This window comes from Kogia breviceps, chromosome 17, assembly GCF_026419965.1.
Source record: "Kogia breviceps isolate mKogBre1 chromosome 17, mKogBre1 haplotype 1, whole genome shotgun sequence".
In the NCBI taxonomy this organism is placed as follows: Eukaryota; Metazoa; Chordata; class Mammalia; order Artiodactyla; family Physeteridae; genus Kogia; species Kogia breviceps.
The window spans coordinates 25,587,477-25,614,463 of record NC_081326.1 but is presented as its reverse complement, the minus strand read 5'-3'; the positions used below and the strand labels follow the sequence as shown (position 1 = coordinate 25,614,463).

Sequence of the window (26,987 nt, the reverse complement as noted above, 5' to 3'; positions counted from 1 at the left end):
TTGGAGAACTGACTGATTCCCAGTATGAAGCAGGAAATTATGGTCTTGGAACATTTTATCATATCAGAAATAAAGGAAACTATCAAAAAAACTAGAGTTATATCAAAATGAGCCAGGAAACAATGTGAATATGGTGCCACAAGAAAAAGGATAATTTGATCATTAATTGAGATCACAACTGCAAAACATACCAAATATTCTTTAGGGATGAAAACATACCAAATATGTTTAATTCTTGAACTCATAAAATTATTAACAATTTCTTAAAATTCACTTTAATCTTTAGAGGATGCTAAGGAATCACTTTACTATACTGAATAATAGTATAAAAGGAAAGAAGTTATCCTTTTTTTCCCCTAAATACAGTAACTCAGGGTAACCAAATACATGATGAAAGCATTTTTCTTTTTAGAATAATTCCAGCTAATAAGCAAATAAAAATGATAGAAATAGAGCACTATATTCAGTAGCTGTTAGAATCACAACAGAAAAGAAAAAAAAAAAAAACATGTACCTTTTGATACAAGTGCACATAATCTCCTATGAAGAAATCTTTAAAAATTTCCACCTGAATTTGACCAAGCCTCTAGATATAATTTTAAAATTTCAGGAAATATAACCAAGAGAGAAGCACAGGGATACAATCACAAAATTGTAGAATTTGTGAAACTTTATAGGACAGATGTCCCAGTTCTTTCAGATAAAGTGCAAAGGGAGCTGGGGAAATTGTTGGTTCACAATCTCTTTGGGAGCTTCCAGGGTATAATCTGAAACTGACTCCTATACAAGGAGGCCACGGAGACTGAACAAAGCAGCAGACCACTCCAGGTTGGTAGGTGGCAAGTTTAATAAGCTAGGGAAATTACAAGGCTTGTCTCGAGTGGCCCTTAGAGGACTAATTTTTCACACTCATCTGCTAAGTTTATATACAGGCTTTAATTGGGTTCAGTCACATATACCATCCAGATAGTCTCAACACCACATATTGTCTCAAGGCTATATCCTTGTGTCAGTTTCTAGGAATGGGAAAGGCAAGCAGAATGCACATTCCAAGAATGGGGGTGGGCAGTGGGCAGTAAGGAGCCTCCAATTGCCTGGGTCCAGTTCATGTGGCAAGTGGTGGTCACATCTTCTCTATGACCTCCTCCAACAGGAATATATTAGGAGAATGTATAAATTAAGAGACTGAAGGGGCCATATCAATGAATCTTAATTTTTATATCTTATTTGGATTCCAATTAAATAATTTAATCAAAATGTATAAGACAGGAAGTCATAAAAACAAGAAATTATTACTAGGTTGATATTAAGGTATTGTAGCAATTTATTTGGTGAGATCATGTTTTTGTTTTCTTTAAAAATCATTATATATATAATATATACATATAACATATAATTGCAGATTAAATGATGAGAGGAATTTAATTCAAAACAATCTAGAGACTAGGAAGGAAATGGTTGAGGTATAGAAAAAATAATATGGTTGTGTATTGATAATTTTAAGATAGGGTCATGTGTACATCTAGTTCATTAAACTGGTCTCTTCACTCTTACAATATACTTGAAAATCACCAAAATAAAAAGTTAAGAAATAAAGCAAAATATATGCAAAATTTAAGTTCATAACAATTATAACACAAAAGGTGAGAAGAGGAAGAATGAACTTAAAGTATTCTGTGAACCTAGGATGATTTGGGAAGTAATAAATAAATTACATTACATTAAATTAATAAACAAAGGATATCTGTTGCAATCTCTAGTGTAATACTATAACAGAAGTATATATAATTTACATACTAATATAATTGAAAATATAAAATAATAAAAGAAAGATTAATCTAAAAGGAAAAGAAAAATTAACATGAAACACATGAACAAACAAAAAAAAGAGCACACTTGTAGATATAACTTCAAATATATCAGTAATTAAATGTGAATAGATTATTACAATTAAAAGACAAGGCTTCAAGGCTATTTTTGAACAGATTATATTTTGCTTACAAGCATACATTAAATATTAAGACAGAATGACTGAAATTAAAATGGATGAAAAATGATATACCATGCAAACATTAATCAAAAGAAGGGAGTTCAGCTATATTGAGATTAGATGTTTTTTCTTTAAGACAAAAATAATTACTAGAGATAGAGATACATCATACTAATAAAAGGATGAATCCATTAGAAAGATATAATAACTTCAAGTTTTATTTACCAAATATTATTGCTTCAAATATATAAAGCAAGAATTAAAATAACTCAAAAGATAAACACATATATCAACAATCATAATTCATCTATCTTAATAATTGATAGAAAAAGACAAAAATCAATAATGATATAGCAAATCAGAGAGATTCAGTTAGTGATTTTTGCTTTTTTGACACATAAAGAAGGCTGCACAGAACAACAGCAGAATACATGTGAACACTTATGAAAGAACACTTATAAAAACTCATGATATGCAGGGCTATGAAAAAGGTCTCCTTGAATTACAATTTATTCTCTGGTTACAGTGAAATTGAGCTAAAAACAATTTTAAAAATTATAAATTCAATAACAAACTTTCTAAATAATCCAGTAGATCAAAGAAGAAATCTCAAAGTGAATTACAAAATATTTATCAACTATTGATTCTGAAATTATGATGTATTAGAACTTGTGGGATAAATCTAAAGCTCTGTTCAGAGAGAATTATAAGATGAAATACATTTTTTAAAAACATGAGAAGCTGAAAGTGAATTATCTAGGTCTTCATTCATGAAGTATAAAAAGAGTAGCAAACTAAACCAAACAGAATGGAAGAAAACAAATAATAGGATTACAGAATAATGAAACAAAAACAAATGTGCAATAGAGAACATACAGTAAGCCACAGTAAGCCATAATTTGGTTATTGGAATAAATGATTAAAGTGATTTTAAAAAGAAATTTAAGGAAAAACTTACCAATATTAGGATTAGAAAATAGAAAGACATCACTTGAAGATCCTAATGACTATAAAATATGAGAATACCATGAAGAGCTTTATGCCAATACAGTTGAAAATGTATATCAAATTAGCACATCCCTTGGAAAAAAATATCTCTCCAAAACTGACACAAGAATAATTTAAAAAATCTGAATAGTCCTATGCTTATTAAAATAATTTAATCTGTATTAAAAATGCTTCCACCAAATATTCCCACCCCAAAACACATAATTGGTAAACTCTCCAAACATATATAAAGAAATAATACCAATCATGTACAAACTCTTCCAGAGAACAGGAATAAAAGGAGCACATCTTAGTTCATTTTATGAAGACAGAATGAATCTCCTCAACAGCAAAACTAGTACGGACATAACATAACAGGAAAAAAAAAAAAAAAAATGCAGGCCAATCTCTAAATCTCTACCATGAACATAAAGGCTTGAAAAGAAAGATACTACTTTATTATCATGTTACATTGATTTCATGAGTGTGAAATTGATTCAACATCCAAATATCAATTGTAGTTCTTCATATCAACAGACTAAAGGAGAAAAATCAAGTATTTATTTCTATATAGGAAAAAATTGAATATAATTCAATGAAAACTAATAGCCAAATAGAAATATAAGGAAAACTTTCTTAATTTGATAAGGAATTTCCACAAAAATAAAATTCTATGGCAAATGATAATTTCAAAATATTGACAGCTTTCTCATGTAATAAGAAAAACATTTGCTACAACTACTGACCTTGAATATTTTTCTGGAGATAATAACCAATATAATAATGCAAGGAAAGAAATAAACATTGGGAGATAAGAAATAAAACAATTGAGAAGTTGGCATCAAGATGGTGGAGTAGGAAATTCCTGAGTTCACCTCCTCTCATGGGTACCACAAAATTACAACTACTTACACAGCAACTATTACTGAGAATAACCTGAAGAGTAGCAGAAACGATTTTGCACAACTGAAAATATAAAGGAGGAGCCACAATGATGATCAAAGGATGAATCCAAAATGAAGATATAACAATTATAAATATATATGCACCCAACATAGGAGCACAATACATAAGGCAACTGCTAACAACTATAAAAGGGGAAATCAACAGTAACACAATAATAGTGGGGGACTTTAACACCTCACTTACACCAATGGACAGATCATCCAAAATGAAAATAAATAAGGAAACAGAAGCTTTAAATGACACAATAGACCAGATAGATTTAGTTGATATTTATAGGACATTCCATCCAAAAATAGCAGATAACACCTTCTTCTCAAGTGTGCAAGGAACATTCTCCAGGATAGATCACATCTTGGGTCACAAATCAAGCCACAATAAATTTAAGAAAATTGAAATCATATCAAGCAACTATTCTGACCACTAAGCTATGAGATTAGAAATGAATTATAGGGAAAAATACATTAAAAAACACAAACACATGGAGGTTAAAAATACTTTCTTAAATAACTGAGAGATCACTGAAGAAATCAAAGAGGAAATCAAAAAATACATGGAGACAAATGACAATGAAAACACGATAATCCAAAACCTATGGGATGCAGCAAAAGCAGTTCTAAGAGGGAAGTTTAGAGCTATGCAAGCCTACTTCAAGAAACAAGAAAAATCTCAAATAAACAATCTAACCTTACATTTAAAGGAACTAGAGAATGAAGAACAAACAAAACCCAAAGTTAGCAGAAGGAAAGAAATCATAAAGGTCAGAGCAGAAATAAATGAAATAGAAACAAAGAAAACAATAGCAAAGATTAATAAAACTAAAAGCTGGTACTTTGAGAATATAAACAATAATTGATAAACCATTAGCCAGACTCATCAAGAAAAGAGGGAGAGGACTCAAATCAATAAAATTAGAAATAAAAAGGAGAAGTTAAAACAGACAACACAGAAATACAAAGCATCCTAAAAGACTACAACAAACAAATCTATGCCAATAAAATGGACAACCTGGAAGAAATGGACAAATTCTTAGAAAGGTATAACCTTCCAAGACTGAACCAGGAAGAAATAGAAAATATGAACAGACCAATCACAAACACTGAAATTGAAACTGTTATTAAAAATCTTCCAACCAACAAAGGTCTAGGACCAGATAGCTTCACAGTTGAATTCTATCAAACATTTAGAGAAGAGCTAACACCCATTCTTCTCAAACTCTTCTAAAAAATTGCAGAGGAAGGAACACTACCAAACTTATTGTATGAGGCCACCATCACCCTGATACCAAAACCAGACAAAGATACTACAAAAAAAGAAAATTAAAGACCAATATCACTGATGAATATAGATGTAAAACTCCTGAACAAAATACTAGCAAACAGAATATAACAACACATTAAAAGGATCAGAAACCATGATCAAGTGGGATTTATCTCACGGATGCAAGGATTCTTCACTATACGTAAATCAATCAATGTGATAAACCATATTAACAAATTGAAGAATAAAAACCATATGATCATCTCAATAGATGCAGAAAAAGCTTTTGACAAAATTCAACACCAACTTATGATAAAAAACTCTCCAGAAAGTGGGCATAGAGGGAACATACCTCAACATAATAAAGGCCATGTACAACAAACCCACAACCAACATCATTCTCAATGGTGAAAAACTGAAACCATTTCCTTTAAGATCAGGAACAGTACAAAGATGTCCACTCTCAGTACTATTATTCAACATAGTTCTGGATGTCCTAGCCATGGCAATCAGAGAAGAAAAAATAAATAAAAGAATACAAATTGGAAAGGAAGAAGTAAAACTGTCACTGTTTGCAGATGATATGATACTATACAAAGAGAATCCTAAAGAAGCCACCAGAAAACTACTAGAGCTAATCAATGAATTTGGTAAAGTTGTAGGATACAAAATTAATGCACAGAAATCTCTCGCATTCCTATACACTAATGATGAAAAATCTGAAAGAGAAATTAAGGAAACACTCCCATTTACCACTGCAGCACAAAGAATGAAATACCTAGGAATAAACCTACCTAGGGAGACAAAAGACCTGTATGCAGAAAACTATAAGACACTGATAAAAAAAATTAAAGATGATACCAAAAGATGGATATTCCATGTTCTTTGATTGGAAGAATCAATTTTGTGACAACGACTATACTACCCAAAGCAATCTACAGGTTCAATACAATCCCTATCAAATTACCAATGGCATTTTTTACGGAACTAAAACAAAAAATCTTAAAATATGTATGGAGACACAAAAGACCGCAAATAGCCAAAGCAGTCTTGAGGGAAAAAAAATGGGGCTGGAGGAATCAGACTCCCTGACTTCAGACTGTACTACAAAGCTACAGTAATCAAGACAATATGGTACTGGCACAAAAACAGAAACATAGATCAATGGAACAAGATAGAAAGCCCAGAGATAAACCCACGCACCTATGGTCAAGTAATCTATGACAAAGGAGGCAAGGATACACAATGGAGAAAAGACAGTGTCTTTAATAAGTCGTGCTGAGAAAACTGGACAGCTACATGTAAAAGAATGAAATTAGAACACTCCCTAACACCATACACAAAAATAAACTCAAAATGGATTAGAGACCTAAATGTAAGACTGGACACTATAAAACTCTTAGAGGAAAACATAGGCAGTACACTCTTTGACATAAATCACAGCAAGATATTTTTTGATCCACCTCCTATAGTAATGGAAAAAAAACAAAAATAAACAAATGGGACCTAATGAAACTTAAAACCTTTTGCACAGCAAAGGAAATCATAAACAAGACGAAAAGACACTCCTTCGAATGGGATAAAATATTTGCAAACGACCCAACAGACATAGGATTAATCTCCAAAATATATAAACAGCTCATGCAGCTCAATATTTAAAAAAAAAAAAAAAACAACCCAATCAAAAAATGGGCAGTAGACTTAGACATATCTCCAAAGAAGACATACAGATGGCCAAGAAGCACATTAAAAGCTGCTCAACAACACTACTAACAGAGAAATGCAAATGAAAACTACAATGAGGTATCACCTCACACCAGTTAGAATGGGCATCATCAGAATATCCAAACAACAAATGCTGGAGAGGGTGTGGAGAAAATGGAACCCTCTTACACTGTTGGTGGGAATGTAAATTGATACAGCCACTATGGATTACAGTATGGAGCTTCCTTAAAAAACTAAAAATAGAATTATCATATGATCCAGCAATTAAAAAAAAAGAAAACACAACACTTGCAAATATATATGCACCCAACATGGGAGTACCTAATACATAAAGCCAATATTAACAAACATAAAGGAGAAATTAAAAGAATTACAATAGTAGTAGGGGATTTTAACACCCTGCTTACATCAATTTATAGATCATCCAGATAGAAAGTCATTATGGAAACATTGGCCTTAAACAAAACATTAGATCAGATGAACTTAATAGATATATATAGAACATTCTATCTAAAAAGAGCAGAATAAATATTCTATTCAAATTCACATGGAACATTCTCCAAGAAAGATCAATCACATGCTAGGCTACAAAATAAGTCTCAGTAAATTTGACAAGACTAAAATCATATTAAGTATCTTTTATGACCACAAGGTAATAAGTGAATTCAGAAGATAAGTGAGTATATCAATAAATATGCCAGTAATGAATAATTAGGGAATGAAATGTCCAAAATGATGCCATTTACAGTAGTATCAGTACAATTTACAGTATAATATCTATAGCACAAATGTAACTATATATACAAATTGATACTAAAAAATTTCTATGTCTAATTACATACAAAATATATTTTATATAATATATAAATATTTACATATTTGTTCTATGTCCACACTGACATTTCAGGGCAGTGAGGAAAGAAGAGATCCTTCAAATATGGAACTAATTGGATATTCATATGAGGATAAGTGAATTTGTTCACTAACAGGCAACATAAAAAAATTCAATTCCAGATGTATTAAAATACAAATGTAAATAATAAAATTCAAAAATCCCCTTAGAAGGCAACCTGGAGGATGTATTCGTGACAATTAAGCAGTTATTCAACAGGACAAAAAGTGCACAAAGCATAACAGACATGAGGACTTCTTGGTGACTTAAGGGCCCATGCTCTGCTCACATATGAGGAAATCAGACCCCAGACAGGATACATTCTTGAGTAGGCTCAACACCTCCAGGAAGCTCAAAATCAAAGACCAGGACTCCAGTTTTCTGAATTAAATTTTAGAAGGTTTTGAGAACCATTAAACAATAGGACTTAATAAGATGCCTAGCCTTTTACTTTCCTTTTCTTTTTATAGCACTTTATATGTCCCAGGTGGTGTTTTAAACATTTTGCATATATTGAAGCATTTAATATTCAAAACAACTGAATAAGATGGGTTATCTTATGATTATCTCTACTTTACAAACAACACCAAGGGAACAACACCAAGATCTTTAGTAACTTTCCCCAAATTACCCAACTGGTATGTGGAAAGCTATGATTCTAACATAGGAAGCCTGAGTCCAGAGCCTGTACTCTTAACCACCATCTTTCACAAACACTGGAACGTATAATTTCAATTTCTGTGTTTTAGTTTCAATTGATTTAAGTTCAGAACTGAAGTATCTATAATTTTTTTCAAGGATTAATATTCTAATTTTGCCACTGACTGTTTCTGAGCTATTTAAATTGAAATCTACATTTCCTAAAAGATCTTCTCCAGTCTTACAATACCGCATCCCTTTAAAAAAATTCCTGTAACACTTAATGTTGTCATTACAATATGTTTTATCTTACATTTTCCACCTTCTATTTTATGTGATTTAATACCAGTATATGTCACTCCACAATTGCCCCAATAAACTTACAATACTTTTCCTTTTGTGGTACTTGATCTGCATTATTTCATGCTTTATTTTATATTTGCTGCCTTCAGTTGCATATTATTTTATGTATACATATTTTACTACATGATTAAAATATTTCCTAAGGGCAGTCCTCTATTTTATTGTATTATTTTACATTATAATTTACTTGATGTTATTTTAATTTTATTTTATTTTGGTGTGGCATTGTGTTTCTACTCCCTTCTAGAGCTTAATATGTGTTGGCAAGCATATAACACAATTATACAAATACTGTTGAAAGAATAAATGTTCTTATCAGTAAGACATTTTGAAATTAATTCACTTGTGATTTTCAGACATTTTACTAACAAGACTAAAGGATAACTTGAGATATTTTATTTTATCTATCATTGTGTCCAGCTTTGTTCTAGGGAAGAACTTAGAACAAGTTAGAGCTAATAAGGTCCTTCTCACTGTTGCTCAGGAGTTTCCAGCGATAGTCTTAGTGAAAAATTGCTCATAAGCAGTATCTACGACTGCTTTCACTAATTTAGGTTCAGTGATTGAGTCAAATAAACAATTTTAGAGACATAAAGAAAATACCTCAGGCTTTCTATCATATATGGGGGCATGTATCTCCCTGGCTGACGAACGTTAGTTCTTTAATTTACCATATCTTGGAATTTTGCTAATTAGCATTTGTTTAGAGTACATAAAGTAGCCCTGTTTAATTACTGAAAACCTGAAAAGTGTTTTGTGCTCTGCAGAGTGTTGTTTTCAATACTTATTATCTGAGAACAGTGGATTATGAGGATGAAGATGGAAGGAGGAAGAAAAGGACAAAGACTTCTCAAGCAATTACCAAATATGTATAGTTTGGAGAGTAGAATGAAGGATAATCTACAATAATTTTTTTAAAATATTAAAAGGAAGTTTCAAGGCTTTTGTTTCCATGAAAACATGCTCTGTATAACATTTAGTACAGTATAAGATTTCCTTATTTGTAAAATGGGGTTAATGAAATTAATTATCTAACATCCATGAAGGATGTTGAAAAGTTATTTTTTTTTAATGTAACGAAGTGAATCTTGAACTTCTTTGAGAAGTTTGATGACTGAAAATAACATATAGCTGAAAATGTTCTTACTAAAATCTACTATTTTAGAATGGCAACATATTTCTCTCAACTACAGAAAAGATGAAATAAAAATGACATACTGAATACCATTCAATAAGTAATTCTTTATGCCTTCACTCATGTATACTGTTGAAAAGCCTTCACAGTCTTGTTTAGATTTTTGAAAACAAATATAATGGCCATCTAAATATAACATTTTACAACTGGTAACCACTTTGTGTATCTGGATAATATAAAATTTGTTGGAAAATTTGTTGTTTCAACTATAGGGATGTGTTGAATATTTCTTTAGTGGACAAAAAAGCTGGAATAGCAAATAGTTCCAAAGGAAAAAAATTCAAAGATTTACTAATTCAAGTTTCATATTCTCACTGCAGCTAATGTTTAAATTAACTGAAGGATTAGCTTATGCGTCACATCCTGGGAATTGAAAACTTTGTCAAACTATCAAGTTGAGAAAGTATGATGATAATATGTTCTTTAGACACTGAGGTAGGCAAAAGCTATTTTTTTATCAATACAAATTGCAATTGTTTTATATAATGATGCCTTGCTAAAAATGTTCTCTATTACTGGCAGCATTCTTTGGAAGTTTTCTACAAGATTTTCATGACTTAGAAGCCCCTACAAGGGTTGTATACTTCTCAAGGGGTTCTGCACTTCGCAAGGGGTTCTGCAATAGACTACAATGTCCGAAATGTTCAACTGTACTCATCATTTCAGCCCAGGCTCTCTGTCAGTCTGTCCTTATTGGATGTTCAGACATTGCATCTAACTTGTACATGAAGGCATATGCAGGAGAATAATTCTTACCAAAATGGAGAAGGACAGACACAGTGGGAGAACTAATGTATTTGCTAGAGAAAACATCAACTAGGGATGCTGCAATTCTTAATTGCTTTGTTTTAACAAGATTTTACTGGTACTGTTGAATAAAATATACTTGAACATTACTAAAACATCTGAGTAGTCTCAGAACTCAGTATTTTTCACTGAACATTTTTTATAAGGCTTGTTCTTCATAATTTCTAGTGGTGATCTGAAATGTTTGAATGGAAGGATTTAATGAAAAAAAATCACATCTCTTAAAGGAATTATATTAAAGATGTGTAGAGAAGGAGAACTTTAAAAACTGTTTAAATAGGTAAACATATAAACATGTCAACTGTATAGATGTTTGTTTCTGGTGTTTGTGTTTATGGCCATAAACACATTATAATAATTGCTCTGAAATGCACATACCAGACAACTGGAAAAGATCTACCCATATTATAAATTATAAGTTACTGTCAAAATAATGCAAGGCATTGTTTTCATATACTTTATCTTGTTTAAAACTATTGTAAGATTTCTAAATTAATGAAGTTTGTTTTGTTATGATTACTCTAAAGTAGTGCTTCTTAACCAGTGGTGGTTTTACCCCTCAGAGGACTTTTGGAAATATCTGGACACATTTTCAGTTGTCACTACTAGGAGTGGGTGCCACTGGTGTCTAGTAGGTAGAAGTCACGGTTGCTGCTAAACATCCCAAAATGCACAGAACAAGCCCTCAAAACAAACACCCCAAATTTAAATACTGCCAAGGTTAGGAAACACCACTCTAAAGAGAGGCAGTGCTATATACAGTCCACCAGAAATTACAAAATACAGGCACCATGTTATTTAATGACAGATAATTATATTACGAGAGAACAAAGAATAAAAAATAAAATATTCAGTAAATAGCTTGTAACAATTGCACTAAATCTGGGTGTAATTTTCATTTCCAGTGGACCTCACCCTAAATGATGTCCTGGATGGAATAGAACATTAATAATTCTTTTACACATGAATGAAGAAGTGAATGAATATTTCAACATTACAAGGAAATCAATCTGCATATTAAATAATATATTACATAACTAAAGCATAACAGCAACTTAAATGATAGTTAACAAATATAAGATATTCTTTTGAAGCCAATCTTCATTAGACTGAATACAATCTCAAAAGTATTTCTACTCACTTAGATTCATCATGCAAGACCCTGCACAGCCTGGTGTCAGTCTTATCTCTCTCCACTCTTCTCTATGAGACCATTCTTCATCCACAGGGCTTTATTCACTTCTGCCTGAATTAGGACTCCAGGTATAATACTTCATCCACCTAGAATTACCTTTCCATATCCGCCCATCCTTATAACACTAATTTGAAATCTCTCCTCTTCTAGAGTTATCTCCCATCACACTTGTAATCACCTGAATTAATTTCTTATTCTCAGTAATCACTGACTCTACTATTATGGACTGCCTATACCATCTATTCAAAATCTGCTCAGAATTGTGCAGCCAGAAAAAAAAACACACAAAAAAGCAGAGGATTTCTCATAGCACTAGAATGATTTCAGAGGCTAAAATCACCATGTGTAAATTTTTATCACAAGGTTTGCACCATATAAAAGCAATGTTCTAAGCACTTCACAAACATATGAGTTCTGCATTGTACACTGAACTAAACACTACTATTTCCATTTTACAGGTTAGGAAATGGATTCTGAGTGAATAACTTCTTCAAGTTACTTTACCACTGTGGCAAATAATCATCTGCCCTCTAAAGGTATACTGGTTATGGGTGGGAATGGCTGCCTAGTCCCATTTGCATCTAGGTGTGGTCAATGAAATGTAAGAATTAAGATGAGGACTACTTCCAGGCTTGAAATGCAAAACTTCCAGAGCACAATCCTCCCTCTTTGTTCACCAGTCTGCTGGTTTGACTTCTTTCCGGGTTCCATGGTAGTGATGGGGCTCAGGAGAGGCCAACCCAAAATATGCCATTTTGGCATATTGATTCTTTTGAATTACAGTTATTAACACTTGGGAAACAGCCAATGCAGGAAGGACACATTAACCCTCTTTTGTTCCCCTGAAAGCAAGAAATAAATCTCCCATGGGAAAGGTACCCTTCCTGTTCCAGGAATTAAAGAGACATTCTTATCACCAGAAATAGGGAATTTGAGGCCTAGAAGCCTGTATAAACAAACTTTGTTACTTCTTTACTAATTTACTACCCCAAGGACAAACCCCTTTGTTTTGTCAATTCTTTACAAATTTATTGTTTCCTTGTCTATAAGGTATAAAAGCTGCCTGCTTTGGTCACTTTTATTAGTTTCATATTTCTATAAGGTCCTGTATGTACAAATTAAATTTTTCTCCTGTTAATCTGTCTTATGTTAATTTAATAATTATATCAGCCAAAGAACCCTGAAGAGAAGAAAGGAAATGTTCACCTCTGCTATAGTAGCCACTCACTGCAAGATGTCAGAACATCCCACAGCCTGGTCCCTGGATGAAAGAGGGGCAGAGCTTCCATCCTCACCCACCTCCTCCCTAGGACACTGATTGTATTTTATGTGAGAAAGAAATAAATTTCTATTATGTTAACTATTGAAATGTCAAGTTTTATCTGACACTGAGGCTGGTATACTTTAACTAAAATATTATACAATAGTTGTCTTATGAGAAAGATCAAGTAAGTTGACAATTCTACTTTAAGTAAAAATGCAACAGATAATAAAGACCATGCATTCAAGTAGGCTGGTTTAAGCCGGACATCACAGAATAATCATTAATAGCATCCCTTCTCACTCTCAGAAGTATCCTGGTGTGGATGATAAGATGTACAATCACGTTACTAATACACTTATATGAAAAAAATAGCTGGTGAGAATAAATATTGCAAATAATTAGGATGAGATTATGTGAGCTTGATATTCTGCAGAAGCATCTGTGTGCTATAAGGCAAGTTTATTTCTCAGAGCTTCAGTTCTTATCCAGCAGAATAGGCACCAAAGAAGATAATCTGTGCTTGAAAAGCTTAGACAATGATGAAGTACTGTGCAAATATCTAGCCATTAATAAGAGGAAATTATGAAAGGGTGCCATTTTAAGGAATGTAAAGGAAGTATTCAATGAATAAAACCTTTCTTTAAACCGATATATCATTTACTATAACCTTTGAATAAAATATGTATATGTTAACATTTGATGCTTATTAAAGACAGGATTATATTTAAAAAAATTAAATCAGGCCTATTTTTTTAACATCTTTATTGGAGTATAACTGCTTTACAATGTTGCATTAGTTTCTGCTGTAAAACAAAGTGAATCAGCTATATGTATACATATATCCCCATATCCCCTCCCTCTTGCGCCTCCCTCCCACCCTCCCTATCCTACCCCTATAGGTGGTCACAAAGCACTGGGCTGATCTCCCTGTGCTATGCAGCTGCTTCCCACTAGCTATCTATTTTACATTTGGTAGTGTATATATGTCCATGCCACTCTCTCACTTCATCCCAGCCGACCCTTTCCACTCCCTGTGTCCTCAAGTCCATTCTCTATGTCTGCGTGTTTATTCCTGTTCTGCCCCTAGGTTCAACAGAACCAATTTTTTTTTTTTTTTTTTTTAGATTCCACATATATGTGCTAGCATATGGTATTTGTTTTTCTCTTTCTGACTTACTTCACCCTGTATGACAGATTCTGGGTCCATCCACCTCACTATAAATAACTCAATTTCATTTCTTTTTATGGTTGAGTAATATTCCATCATATATATATGCCACCTGTCAATGCACACTTAGGTTCCTTCCATGTCCTGGCTATTGTAAATAGTGTTGCAATGGACATTGTGGTACATGACTCTTTTTAATTTTTAACATCTTTACTGGAATATAATTGCTTTACAATGGTGTGTTAGTTTCTGCTTTAAAACAAAGTGAATCAGCTATACATATACATATATCCCCATATCTCCTCTCTCTTGTGTCTCCCTCCCACCCTCCTTACCTCACTCCTCTAGGTGGTCACAAAACACCAAGATGATCTCCCTGTGCTATGCAGCTGCTTCCCACTAGCTATCTATTTTAAATTTCGCAGTACATTTAAGTCCATGCCACTGTCTCACTTCATCTCAGCTCACCCTTTCCTCTTCCCATGTACTCAAGTCCATTCTCTCCATCTGCATCTTTATTCCTGTCCTGCCCCTAGGTTCATCAGAACCAATCTTTTTTTTTTTTTAGATTCTATATATATATATTAGCATATGGTATTTGATTTTCCCTTTCTGACTTACTTCACTCTGTATGACAGACTCTAGGTCCATCGACCTCACTACAAATAACTCAATTTTGTTTCTTTTTTATGACTGAGTAATATTCCATTGTATATATGTGCCACATCTTCTTTATCCATTCATCTGTTGATGGACACTTAGGTTGCTTCCATGTCCTGGCTATTGTAAATATAGCTTCAATGAACATTGTGGTATATGACTCTTTTTGAATTATGGTTTTCTCAGTGTATATGCCCAGTAGTGGGATTGCTGGGTCGTATGGTAGTTCTATTTTTAGTTTTTTAAGGAACCTCCATACTGTTCTTCATAGTGGCTGTATCAATTTACAATCCCACCAACAGTGCAAGAAGGTTCCCTTTTCTCCACACCCTCTCCAGCATTTATTGTTTGTAGATTTTTGATAATGGCCATTCTGACCAGTGTGAGGTTATACCTCACCAAGACAGTATGGTATTGGCACAAAAAGAGAAATATAGATCAACGGAACAGGATAGAAAGCCCAGAGATAAGCCCACACAAATATGGTCATCTTATCTTTGATAAAGGAGGCAAGAATATACAATGGAGAAATGACAGCCTCTTCAATAAGTGGTGGTGAGGGAACTAGACAGCTACATGTAAAAGAATGTAATTAGAACACTCCCTAACACCATACACAAAAATAAACTCAAAAATGGATTAAAGACCTAAACGTAAGGCCAGACACTATCAAACTCTTAGAGGAAAACTTAAGCAGAACACTCTATGACATAAATCACAGCAAGATCCTTTTTGACCCACCTCCTAGAGAAATGGAAATAAAAACAAAAATAAACAAATAGGACACAATTAAACTTAAAAGCTTTTGCACAGCAAAGGAAACCATAAACAAGATGAAAAGACACACCTCAAAATGAGAGAAAATATTTGCAAACGAAGCAACTGACAAAGGATTAATCTCCAAAATATAGAAGCAGCTCATGCAGCTCAATATCAAAAAAAGAAACAACCTAATTCAAAAATGGGCAGAAGACCTAAACAGACATTTCTCCAAAGAAGATATACAGATTGCCAACAAACACATGAAGGGATGCTCTTCATTGCTAATCATTAGAGAAATCAGGCCTATTGAATAGCTACTTCTCAGGTGTCTGACTTTTGAGAGACTGAATCCCTTTGCAAGGAGACCACACTGCCTTCACTTTACAGCAACCCCATTGCAATTACTTGCTTTCCAGGGAAATTGCAACCAACCCTTCTTCTTCTTTCTCCTCCTTCTCTTCCTCCTCCTTCTCCTTTTCTCTTTCTCTCTTCATCTTCTTGTGTTACACTTTTAAATGTGGGTAAAACGCCCTTTAGTGAAATCCATCCATTCCTCTAAACATCCAACCATTCACCCAGCACATACTTACTGAGCATTTGCCATGGAAGTGTCAGCACACTTCAAGGTGCCAAGAAGATTAATATAAACATATATAGTCAATGTTCTCCAGGAACTTAGCCTATGGGGAGAAGGAAGATATACCTATAACAAAACAGTAAATATAAAAATATAATTGAAAAGAAGGTATGTGCTAGAAAGGAATACCAGTAGGTTTGAGGTATCAAAGTAGGTTTCCTTAAAGTAATGACATTTGACATGCAATCCGAAGGATGAACAGTCAATTGAAGGGAGTGAAGAAGTGAGGTGAGAGGGTGGGAAGCTTGGCAAGGATACTCCACACACTCACACAGCCTGTGCAAAGGTCCTGGTGAGGGAAAGATGACTTGTTCAAAGAACAGATATAAGTCAATTTAGATGGAGCACCAAGAAAGGCTCAGAGGATGATGCTGTAATTCCGCAAATGAGCAGAAAACAAATCACATAGAAAGTTGTAGGCCACAGCAAGGGTTTCAGTCTCTTTTTTGAGAACAATGAAAAATAATGCATAGTTTTTATCAAAGGGTGATATGGTTAAATTTGTATTTTGAAAAGATCACTCTGGATGCAAAATGGTAGCTGAGTATAAAACACTTTTGAAATCCATTACTCCTAGGACACGTTTGATAGATTGTTACCAGCATTTGTTTGTTTTCTTCTTCTTTGCCCACACCCAGGATTGCTCTCCAATATATTCCTTCTTATCAATGCATTTTCCATTACTTCTCACATGATCAGAATTAAGAATATTCACCAGATTTACATTTAAATTAGCAATCCCTATTCATGTTCTTTCTTTGAATTCCTTAAGCATTTACAAGACCTTTATAATGTAATAAAATTAATTTAATTCTCTATTTTATGTATTCTTTTTTTTTTTTTTTTTTTTTTTTTTTTTTTTTTTGCGGGCCTCTCACTGTTGTGGCCTCTCCCATTGCGGAGCACAGGCTCCGGACGCCCAGGCTCAGCGGCCATGGCTCACGGGCCCAGCCGCTCAGCGGCATGTGGGATCTTCCCAGGCCGGGGCACGAACCCGTGTCCCCTGCATCGGCAGGCGGATTCTCAACCACTGCGCCACCAGGGAAGCCCTATGTATTCTTTTTTTAAGCTAGACTTTGGTCCTCAACGAAAGGAACCTTTATATAGGCTTTAGAGAAAAAATGATTTCTACAGATAAATGATTTTTCAGTGTTGGATTCTTCCTATTATTAATAACTGACTCCCTAAGTTCATAAATTGTGCTTTTGCAACCAACCTAAGAGTGAAAGTATCTAAAACTAAAGACCTTGCAAATGTCTATTTATAGCCGGTGTGTAGTCAAACCAAGTGTAATCAGTAGGAATTGGCACTGATCGAGACTGAGTCTCCAACCTCTGCATGGTATTTTGGTACAAAAGAACACTTTATGTGTGACCTCTCATATAAAAATTGTCAGTATTAAACATTTAAGATGTTTATTTCACCTCTCACATGACGTGTTTGCGAAAAAAGTTCCAATGGCTAAATTTGGATTTAAAATACAATAAATATTTCTAATATTAACAAAATTTAGAATCTAATTTCAATGAATTATTAATGAGGATTCTCTTTTAAAATTTTAAATATAAATTATTTTAAATAACCAAATTGAAATACTTTTTTTTTTTTTTTTTTTTTTTTTTGCGGTACACGGGCCTCTCACTGTTGTGGCCTCTCCCGTTGTGGAGCACAGGCTCCGGATGCACAGGCTCAGCTGCCATGGCTCACGGGCCTAGTTGCTCCACGGCATGTGGCATCTTCCCAGACTGGGGCACGAACCCGTGTCCCCTGCATCAGCAGGCAGACTCTCAACCACTGCACCACCAGGGAATCCCAATACACTCTTATAGTGAGCTTTACATTATAGAAATTGTATTTTACAAAAATTATTCAGAATAATTTCACAGTTAGATTTTGATTTTTTAAGAATCCCCAAGTACTGTAGATGAAAATACAATCAACTGTTCTTTTCCACAGTTTAGCCATCCTTCATTACATATCAAAGGCAGGAAGCCAGGGTTAAAAAAGGGATATCCCCTTTTCTACTGTGGTGCAAAAGATGTGCTGAAGAACTGAAAACATATAATACAACAAAATTAAGTTGTGACCAAGTTTCCTTTTCTTTATAATACCCACAGTGTATGCTGTGATGGGTACCCAGAAGGCAGCAATACCAAAAATCCATGTCTTCACCCAGTTTATTTATTTAAAATCCTTTAATGTGTTCAGTTATCACATCTCAAAACACATGAAAAAGGGTATTTATCAGGAAAATTTCCTCAGAGTGCCAACCTTGACCCGGGAATAAGAAGAGGAGATATCACTGGGGAAATGAAGAGAGAATGATTTTGAAACACCTATCACAGACTGGAGTCACAGCTGGCATGAGGTCACATGCCACACAAGTTTGAATGAGTGAACTGTACAATGAAAAACAAAAGGCATAAACTTTAAGGAATAGTACAGAAAAGGGGACAGGGCACCCAAAATAAATATGTCAAAGTCACAATCAAGTTTGGGACATGCCTTCATCATAGATTTAAAAAAAAAGAACTGTGGACATTCATTGCAGTTTGGGGAAGTAAGTACTTTTCTTTGTTTTTGTTTAATTGCTCTGGGGTAATAAATATATAGGAGTCTTACCCCACGGGAAAAATATAACCTTAATTATTAGTTTATATGCTATATGCCTTTAAGAGGAATAACCTCAGGAAAAAAACCATGTATTCAAAAAAACATTCCTGTGTTCATTATCATGTTGGTAAAATGGACAGACCATGGAACTATTTCAAGGTGCCTTTTCATGTGTTATGGTGTAAAATTCAGGAATCTTTGTTGATATACTATAAATAAAAAATCCAAGGAAGAAAAGTTAATCAAAACATTAGACTGTGACCTATCTTCAAAATCCAAATTAGAGTTCCAATATTTTGAGCTCTCATTTCTGATCTCCCTTAGTTTCTCTAGGCACTATAATTTTTAGGTAGAATCCAGCAATTTTTAAAACAATTTCTCATTTTATGTGAATTTGAAAATAATGTAAAATATATACTTACTTAAAACTTCAAATCAGAATTTGATGATAATTTCATGGTTAAGATGTTTTCTCCAGAAAGATACAGAATATTTTATAATACCGGTATATGAAGTTCTTGTTCTTAAATGTTCAGGTATACTAATGTAGTCAAGTGAGTAAAATCATCCTGACTGGGTCTGCAATGGTTGACTTGCAATTGGTCTGAAGATATTTAGGCCAATGGTTTTATTAAAGGCAGACACTGAAATATGGCAAGGTGGATAAAGTTTTCTCTGCTACTCAGCTGGACAGATGGCTTTGGGTATAGAAGACACTGATATGGAAAGAAACTTAGGCTTTAAAGGTCCTACGACTAAGCTCTCCTAAATGAGTTTTTAAAATGTTAGAATCAAAAAGAACACTTGCATATATGGCCTTGGAAGTTTGGAAATCATTAGTAGCTTAAAGGAACTGATACAAGAATCAATAACTAAGAAAGTAGTCATCCAATAAGTTTAGGAAGTTTAGGAAGGACATGGTAACTACAACTTAGAATTGGGAGAGCAAAGAGCTGTGCATAAAGTAGTTCAGATTTCGATTTCCAGAAGGCTTATCAGAAAGCCTCTTCTAGTTATTTGGACCCAAAGATTTCTCCACAGATCAATCTTCAGCCAATATTCTTCTTACTCTATATACTTTCCCAGAGTGAGCTTATCCATCTCCATAGTTTTAACACTATCTGTGTTGATGACTCACAAATTTTTTACTCTTAATCCAAATCTCTCCTCTTAGTTTGAACCTGCATATTCAAGATTCTACTAGATACAGTTACCTGGATATCTTGAGGCATGTACATCAATCTTAATACATCTATTCAATCCTGAACTCATTGTCTTACACAAAAATCTTTTTCCCTTTGGAAATCATTCTCGATCATCCTAGTGCTCTGCAAGTCAATCCAACAGAGAACTCAACCCAGAAATATGGGAATCATTCTTGATTCTTCTCTCTCTCTGTCTCACTCAGTGTGCCAACTAGTTATTAAATCCTATTGATCCTACCTCATTTTCCTAATTTTTCCTTCTTCATTTCCATAATCAGATATCTGGACTCTTTCAGTAGGCTCCCAACACATGTCTTTGTTTCCAGTTTTATATCACATTAATCCATCCATCATTCTGCTAATGGATTATTCTTTCAACAAAAAAATGCAACATATTACTCCCGAGATTAAAACATTTCAGTATTTCCCCTTACTTGTAGACACAAAATGGTTATTAATATTTTCCATTTAATAAATGCTAGGTTTCATCACATGCATAACAGATTCTTAGCTTAAGGATAAATCTATAATTCCATAGTACTATAAGAACTCACATTAGGATGCTTAATTTTTTCTGGTACTATTGATGTTTAACTCTAATTTCTAAATTGTACATAAAAATTTTAAATACATTGTGATATGAAGATTGTTTCTCTTTAGAAGAAGTTTCTTGAATATGCATTGAGATCAAATAAGATAATATAGGTAAAGTATTAGCCCAATGCATGGCTTAAAATTAATTTTCTTCCCACTCTAAAGAGAAATAACAATGCTTAAATAGGTTGTGGTACATGAAGTTAATATCTATTTCATATGTCAGTGGTCTATTATTTGATCCATAATCAATCCACTTCAAATCAAGGGCTTGTAGGGTTTAGTGGGAGTTGTGAATCATAAAAGGTATATTTGAGAGTCAAAATTTTCAAGAAGCAAGTGATTTTACCTAAACCTAAGTTTCCCCTGTCACCAAAAGCAAAATACTTAAAGCCAGAAATGAATATACCTCCCGGGAAACTGTTTTCTTCAGGAACCAGCTTCCTATAAGGAACATCTGGAAGACAAGATGTTCCTGAGTCTCTAGCAATATGGTTTAAGAAAAGGTGAGTATGTTGAAACACTTGCCCTGAAAAGCAAAGTTATTAAGTTATAAAGCACTTGCTTTGTATGAAAAGGCACTTAACTTAGACACAAAGAGTGAGAGACTAGATTTCAACTAAAAGAATAAAATCTTTGACATGGATTGAGGCAGAAAGGGTGATTATGGCTGATTAAATACGTGCTCCAGAGATTAACTGGAGGAACCAACTGAGAGAGGATCCCAGAATAACTGGGAATGAAAAATGGTATCTTATTAGAAGCACAGTTTAATTCTGTGGCTCTCAAAGCATAGTGATTTGGTGTTGTCATTTTTTTCCTTGGGTTTTTCTAAGTAAGGCACTAAATTTTTAGTGTGGGTATTGCTCCTTCCCCATTGCATTCTTCTCAAAAGGACAGTGAATAAGTGAGCAATGACAGGTGTTAGGGCCCAGGGTAGGCTGCCCCAAACTATGCCTCACTGACATATTGATTATTTTGAATTAAAGTTACTTAAGAAAGAACTGATGCAAGAAGGACACTCACCCTCCTCTCTGTCTCTCTAAAGTCAGGAAATAAATCTCTCTCATGTGAAGGTGCCCTTCCTACAACAGGAGGTAGAAGGACACCCTTATTGCCAGAGATAGGGAATTGGGGCAGAGAAACCTGTAAAAACAAACCTTCTTACTTCTTTACTAATGTGCTACTCAAGCCCACACTTTGCTTAAACTCCTTACTAATTAAGTCCCCAAACTGAAGTTTCTTCATCCTGTCAATTCCTCTCAAATTTATTGTTTCTTTTGAATGGATAAAAAGATGTGGCACATATATACAGTGGAATATTACTCAGCCATAAAAAGAAACGAAATTGAGTTATTTGTAGTGAGGTGGATGGACCTAGAGTCTGTCATACAGAGTGAAGTAAGTCAGAAATAGAAAAACAAATAACATATGCTTACAGATATATATGGAATCAAAAAAAAAAAAAAAAAAAAAAAAAAGAAAGGTTCTGAAGAACCTAGGGGCAGGACAGGAATAAACACGCAGGCGTAGAGAATGGACTTGAGGACACCGGGAAGGGGAAGGGGAATCTGGGACGAAGTGAGAGAGTGACACTGACATATATACACTACCAAATGTAAAATAGCTAGTGGGAAGCAGCCGCATAGCACAGGGAGATCAGCTTGGTGCTTTGCATCTACTTACAGGGGTGGGATAGGGAGGGTGGGAGGGAGACACAAGAGGGAGGGGATATGGGGATATAAGTATACATATAGCTGATTCACTTTGTTATACAGCAGAAACTAACACAACAATGTAAAGCAATTTTACTGCAGTAAAGATGTTTAAAAAAATTTATTGTTTCTTTGTCTCAAAAGTATAAAAGCTGCCTGCTCTGGCTACTTCTCAGGCCCCATTTCTATGAGACCTCCATGTGCACAAATTACAATTTGTTCCCTTTTCTCCTGTTAACCTGTGTTGTGTCAATTTTATTACTAGCCCACCCACAATTACTCAAGAGGGGTAGAGGGGGAAATTTCCCCCTACCTGACATAAGAAAAGGGACTCTGGAAAATTAGCTATAGTTCATTAACACATGAACTGGACTTACATTAGTCATTAATTTTAAAAAATTAATAGTTAAATGCATCTCTACTAGTGTGCACTAATCTCATAATAATCAGGATAGAGGAAATAAATGGGTATTTCTCTGATTTTGGCTCAGATGTGGCCCTAAGTAGAGATTTCAACTTAGAAGTTAAAGCAAAATTGGTCAGAAAATTCCAATACCAAGGTAAACAAGTAGAATTGGAACAGTGAAAAAAAAAAGACACATGTAAAACTTACCAATGTCCTTTGGATGGCATTACTTTTCTTTAAAATATAGAAAAGTGAATTGGAGAAATATAAATAAAACTATATTCTTATAAGGTAATGATTATTTGTGATTTTATTGCAAGCACTTATGTAAAGCATCTTTTTTTCCTCAAGACTATTACCTCAGACTTCACTCTCACTTTATTGAATTCCGTACCTTCCCCCCAATTTTTCATAATTACATTATATAACTTGGTAATACAACATTCTTAACACTCTTCTAATTTGATTTGTTTATGCTTTTATATCTTGTTTCTTTTATATGCTCCTTCATCTTTATTATGTCTGTGGACATGATAGAAGTAACATCATAAATTAAAATATGTAATTCCAGGGAGTTAGTTCCCTGGTGGCCTAGTGGTTAGGATTCTGGCCTTTCCTTACTATGGCCTGGGTTCTATCCCTGGTTGGGGAACTGAGATCTTGCAAGCCACGTGGTGTGGCCAAAAAATTTTTTATAAAAATTGTGTAATTCCAGATACTTATGAGGTCTATGAAAAAAATACAAAGTACAATAATAGAATAGACAGTGCAGGCAAGAGGGTAGAAGACTATTTTATTTTAGATAAGTTGGTCAGAAAAGCCTCTCTGGGAAAGTAAAATTTGAGCACAGTATACAGTAAAGCAGGGAAAGAATGATTAGCAAGGACCTGTCTTCTGAGCAGAGGGAATAGCAAGTGCAAAGCCTCTGAGGTAGGAACAATCTTGGAACGTTTGTAGCATATCAAGACAGCCAGCAACACTGAAGTGGTACAAGAAGGCAGAGAGAAGGAGATGGAGTTGAAGATGTGGTTATGTGGTGCACCATCGCCATGATATAGAATATAAACCTTATTCTGGGTGCAATGAAAGGCATTACAGATTTAAGAGCAAATTAATGGCATAATCTCATTTATGTTTTAAAGGGACACTGGCAGGAGTGGAAAGAGGCAGACCAGTTAGGGGGTTATTTCAGTAGTCCACCTGAGATAACAGTGGCCTGTATAAGATGGCTAGTGGTATAGATTTAAAAGTTGATTGGGTTTGGGATATATTGATGGTAAGAAACATGATGATGGATCACATTTGGAGTGTGGGGGGAGGAGAAGAATCAAGGTTGATACCTAAGATTTTGTTTGAAAAACTGGATAAATGAAAGTTCCATTTATTGTGATGGAGAAGTATGCAGGTGAAAGAAGTTACAATGTGGATATCCAAAAGAAGACCTGGTATAATCAGTTTAATATAAGAATCTGAACCTCACAAGAGATATAAATTAGGAAATCACTGATGTGTTAATTATACTTTTTCCTTATGTAGAAAAAAGTGTCTAACTTTTATTTTTATCTGCATACTTACTACAAAGTATTTTCTCCTAAGAATTTTCCTTTTACTTCAGACTATATTCTCATTTCTTTGAAAAAAAAAACCTATATTATTCCCGGGACATCAGACATAAATCTGATTATTGCACATGACTGAACAGGCATGACATACAAGATTCCTGCCTAGATAAGAAAGAAAAGTTTATATTCCTTTTCCAGTTATTAAGATTTACTTCCTTTTGCTATTTTCTATCCCTTCTCCCCCCAAAATAAAAACAGTAAATGAGGAAAATACTTTAGCCCCTCAGAGAAAGTGCTATAAGTATAAAAAGTAATTATTTTATTTTATTTTTTGCTCCACAAAGTGTTTCCTAGAAGATAAGACATCATTGCAAGTCAAATAAAGTTAAACATGATGCATATCTTTTATCTGCCTGGACCTGTTAAGACTGGTGGAGGTAACAAGTATTACAAAGCAGACGATTTCAAGCTTATAAATTTGTAGAGAAAATAAGGCACTTATAAGTAAACCAATATGAGAGCAAGAAAATAATATAAATTATAAATATATAAGTACTATAATTGGTTAAGAGATAAATATTATAGTAGTGCTTGTCCAGATATGCTCAGAGACTAGAACACTAATGTGAAACCCGTACCGGAGTGGGACTTACCAAGTGGTTGGCCTGCGATGATCCTGGCATTTTCTCCAGCCACTGCAGCTCTTGCGTGCCGCTCACTCATGTACTGTACAAATGCATAACCTTTGTGAACTGAGCAGCCAACTATCTTTCCATACTTTGAGAAAATGGCTTCAATGTCAACTTTCTTGACAATGGCTGTATTTAGATTGCCAATGAAAACACGCGAGTTGATGGACTTGGGGTCATTCTTATTGGTGACATTGCTGGTCTGTGTTTTGCCAGTCATGGTTGGCTCACCTTGTTTTAATCCTTAAACAAACAAAAAAAAATCAAAAGGAAAATAATTAGATTGAATGGATACCACTGGCTTTTAACAATTTTTTAAAAGTGTACCAGGTAAACTCAAATCCCCAAGTACTACTCATTTTCTTGAGAAGAAAATTTGGTAATATATTAATAGAAGGTGAATATTGCATTGCAAAATGAATTAGAAAAATAATTATAATTATTTAGCATACAGTTATAAATAAATTCCTGATTAATTTATCTAAAATTCAGGCCTGCACAGTGATAAACGTTTTATAGTTTTTATTTTTAAGTCTATCAATATTTCAGAAGCAAGTATGAGAAATAAGCCACCTTAATCTATCAGTGAAAAAGAAAATCCAGAATGGCTAAGGTCTGATGGTGGAATATAGTACTGTAACCTCCATTTATGGTGGAGAACCTCCATTTATGGTGGAGAACATGTATTTTAATTTCTACATTTTCTATAATATGTAGATATGTTAGCTATTTCATTATCAAAACCCTTCTATCAGAAACTAACAATTCATTTCATTAAATGCTGTGGAAGAGAAAAAAATGAATTAAAAATTAAAAATTTTATTGGAAAATTTAACATAAGAAAAACATATTTTGAAAAAAGAGGATTTAACCAGAATTAATTCTATACATTCTCTGTAACCAATACCAAATATAAGTTTTAAAAAAGAAAAAGAGAAAAAACAGCATGTGTAGCTAGTTTTCATCAATTATCAGCAAATTAGTAGACTGGGAATCTGTACTGAAATTTCCATTCTCAACCTCATTTTTAATTCATTTAACTAATGGCTCCTATGTTGCCTAAGGACTGCTAGTATTTCTAAAAACTGTTTTGTGAGTTTGGCAAAGTATTTAATTGTGCTTACTTAAACTCAATGAAACTTTTATTTCCAAGTACTCCAGCACTTACAGATTTATTTTTTAAGCCTTTAAAAATTCATTCATTCATTCAACAATATTTATTAAGCACTATTTTTTTTTTTTTTTTGCCAGACACATCTTCTAAATTGCCTACCAATTTAAAGAAACTAGTATGGTGAAACTAAAATTTCAACAAGGATACAATCTCTAATATTGATGATAATTGCTGAACACTAGCTAATTGATACATTTTATCAGTGACATTATATTTTTATACAAATAATCTCTTAAAGTCTTATAGCTATATAAATAATTAATGTGTATATTATTTTTAAAAACAATTAAAAATGAAATTTTTAAATTGAGCACTAAAGAGGTGGAAATTTTAAAGGCATGTAAATTAGATATACTTGAAAATTTACTCACTATTCATTTAAAGCAGCTACTTCTAAAACCAAGAGCAACTACATAACACAAAAATGTTTCAAATTAGGCTGTTAATGATTACTTCTTGGATTATTAAATTTTTACTAAATATTGGACACAACATTATACATATCTCCTTATAATGAAGGTT

The 26,987-nt window shown here is 33.6% G+C and overlaps 1 protein-coding gene across 16 annotated transcripts in view; it reads right to left on the bottom strand.

The window, feature by feature from the left end:
• Positions 1-26,987, bottom strand: part of RALYL (RALY RNA binding protein like) — an 832,931-nt gene that overhangs the window by 471,377 nt on the left and 334,567 nt on the right. For all 16 annotated transcript variants that reach the window (XM_067018139.1, XM_067018137.1, XM_067018142.1 and 13 more), the window contains one exon: positions 25,256-25,534. In XM_067018139.1, the coding sequence (XP_066874240.1) occupies positions 25,256-25,511 (256 nt within the window). In that variant the 5' untranslated portion in view covers positions 25,512-25,534. The remainder of the gene's footprint in view (positions 1-25,255; positions 25,535-26,987) is intronic.